The sequence below is a fragment of the Chinchilla lanigera genome, unplaced genomic scaffold (genome assembly GCF_000276665.1).
Source record: "Chinchilla lanigera isolate Chin_1 unplaced genomic scaffold, ChiLan1.0 scaffold00075, whole genome shotgun sequence".
In the NCBI taxonomy this organism is placed as follows: domain Eukaryota; kingdom Metazoa; phylum Chordata; class Mammalia; order Rodentia; family Chinchillidae; genus Chinchilla; species Chinchilla lanigera.
In genome coordinates, this window is record NW_004955476.1 from 11,117,530 (window position 1) to 11,119,351 (window position 1,822).

Consider the following 1,822-nt stretch of genomic DNA (forward strand, 5'->3'; position numbering starts at 1 on the left):
GTGTTGTGGTCTCTGTGGTTGTGGTGATGGATGTGGGTGTAGTTTCTGGTGTGGTGGTAGAGGTCAACGTGGTTACTGTGGTGGGGGTAGGGGTGGGTGTTGTGGTCTCTGTGGTTGTAGTAGTGGATGTGGGTGTTGTAGTCTCTGTGGTTGTGGTGGTAGATGTGGGTGTTGAGGTCTCTGGTGTGGTGTTTGGGGTCGCTGTGGTTATGGTGGTGGGTTTGGGTGTTGGAGTCTCTGTGGTTGTGGTGGTGGATGTGGGTGTTGTGGTCTCTGTGCCTGTGGTAGTAGATGTGGGTGTAGAGGTTTCTGGTGAGGTGGTGGAGGTCAATGTGGTTTCTGTGGTGGGGGTAGGGGTGGGTGTTGTGGTCTCTGTGGTTGTAGCAGTGGATGTGGGTGTTGTGGTAACTGTGGCTGTAGTTGTGCGTGTGGATGCTGTAGTCTCTGTGGTTGTGGTGGTAGGTGTATGTGTGGAGGTCTCTGGTGTGGTGGTTTGGGTCACCGTGATTATGGTGGTGGGTGTAGGTGTTGTGGTCTCTATGATTGTAATAGTGGGTGTGCGTGTTGTGGTCTCTGTGGTTGTGGTGGTAGGTGTAGTTGTAGAGGTTTCTGGTGTGGTGGTAGGGGTCAACGTGGTTACTATGGTGGGGGTGGATGTAGGTGTTGTGGTCTCTGTGGTTGTAGTAGTGGATGTGGGTGCTGTGGTCTCTGTGCTTGTGGTGGTGGATGTGGGTGTTGTGGTCTTTGTGCTTGTGGTGGTGGATGTGGGTGTTGTGGTCTTTGTGCTTGTGGTGGTGGATGTGGGTGCAGAGGTTTCTGGTGTGGTTGTGGGGGTCAACATGGTTACTGTGGTGGGGTTAGGAGTGGGTGTTGTGGTCTCTGTGGTTATAGTAGTGGGTGTGGGTGTTGTGGTCTCTGTGGTTGTAGTGGGTGTAGCTGTTGAGGTCTCTGTTGTGATGGGTGGGGTCACTGTGATTATGGTGGTGGGCGTGGGTGTTGGGGTTTCTGTGGTGGTGGATGTGGGTGTTGTGGTCTCTGTGGCTGTGGTGGTGGGTGTGGGTGTTGAGGTCTCTAGTGTGGAGGCTGGGGTCCCTGTGGTTGTGGTGGTGGGTGTGGGTGTTGGGGTCTCTGTGATTGTAGTAGTGGATGTGGGTGTTGTGGTCTCTGTGCTTGTGGGGGTAGATGTGGGTGTAGAGGTTTCTGGTGAGGTGGTGGAGGTCAACATAGTTACTGTGGTGGGGGTGGGGGTGGGTGTTGTGGTCTCTGTGGTTGTAGTAGTGGATGTGGGTGTTATAGTCTCTGTGGTTGTAGTAGTGGATGTGGGTGTTATAGTCTCTGTGGTTGTAGTAGTGGATGTGGGTGTTGTAGTCTCTGTGGTTGTGGTGGTGGATGTAGATGTTGTAGTCTCTGTGGTTGTGGTGTGAGGTGTAGGTGTTGAGGTCTCTGTTGTGGTTGGGGTCACTGTAGTTATGGTGGTAGGTGTTGGTGTTGTGGTCTCTGTGGTTCTGGTGGTGGATATGGGTGTTGGGGTCTCCTGTGTGGTGGTTGGGGTCACTGTGGTTGTGGTGGTAGATGTGGGACTTGTGATCTCTGTGCTTATGGTGGTGAGTGTGGCTGTTGGGGTCTCTGTGATTGTAGTAGTGGGTGAGGGTGTTGGGGTCACTGTGATTGTAGTAGTGGGTGAGGGTGTTGGGGTCACTGTGGTTGTAGTAGTGGGTGTGGGTGTTGGGGTCTCTGTGGCTGTGGTGGTGAGTGTGAGTGTTGAGGTCTCTGGTGTGGTGGCTGGGGTCCCTGTGGATGGGCTAGTGGGTGTGGGTGTTGA

General features: G+C 53.7%; 1 protein-coding gene across 1 annotated transcript in view; it reads right to left on the reverse strand.

The window, feature by feature from the left end:
- Muc2 (mucin 2, oligomeric mucus/gel-forming) overlaps nt 1-1,822 on the reverse strand; it is a 26,872-nt gene that overhangs the window by 8,704 nt on the left and 16,346 nt on the right. Inside the window, exon 29 of the mRNA XM_013502905.1 lies at nt 77-1,126. Coding sequence (XP_013358359.1) covers nt 77-1,126 — 1,050 coding nt within the window. The remainder of the gene's footprint in view (nt 1-76; nt 1,127-1,822) is intronic.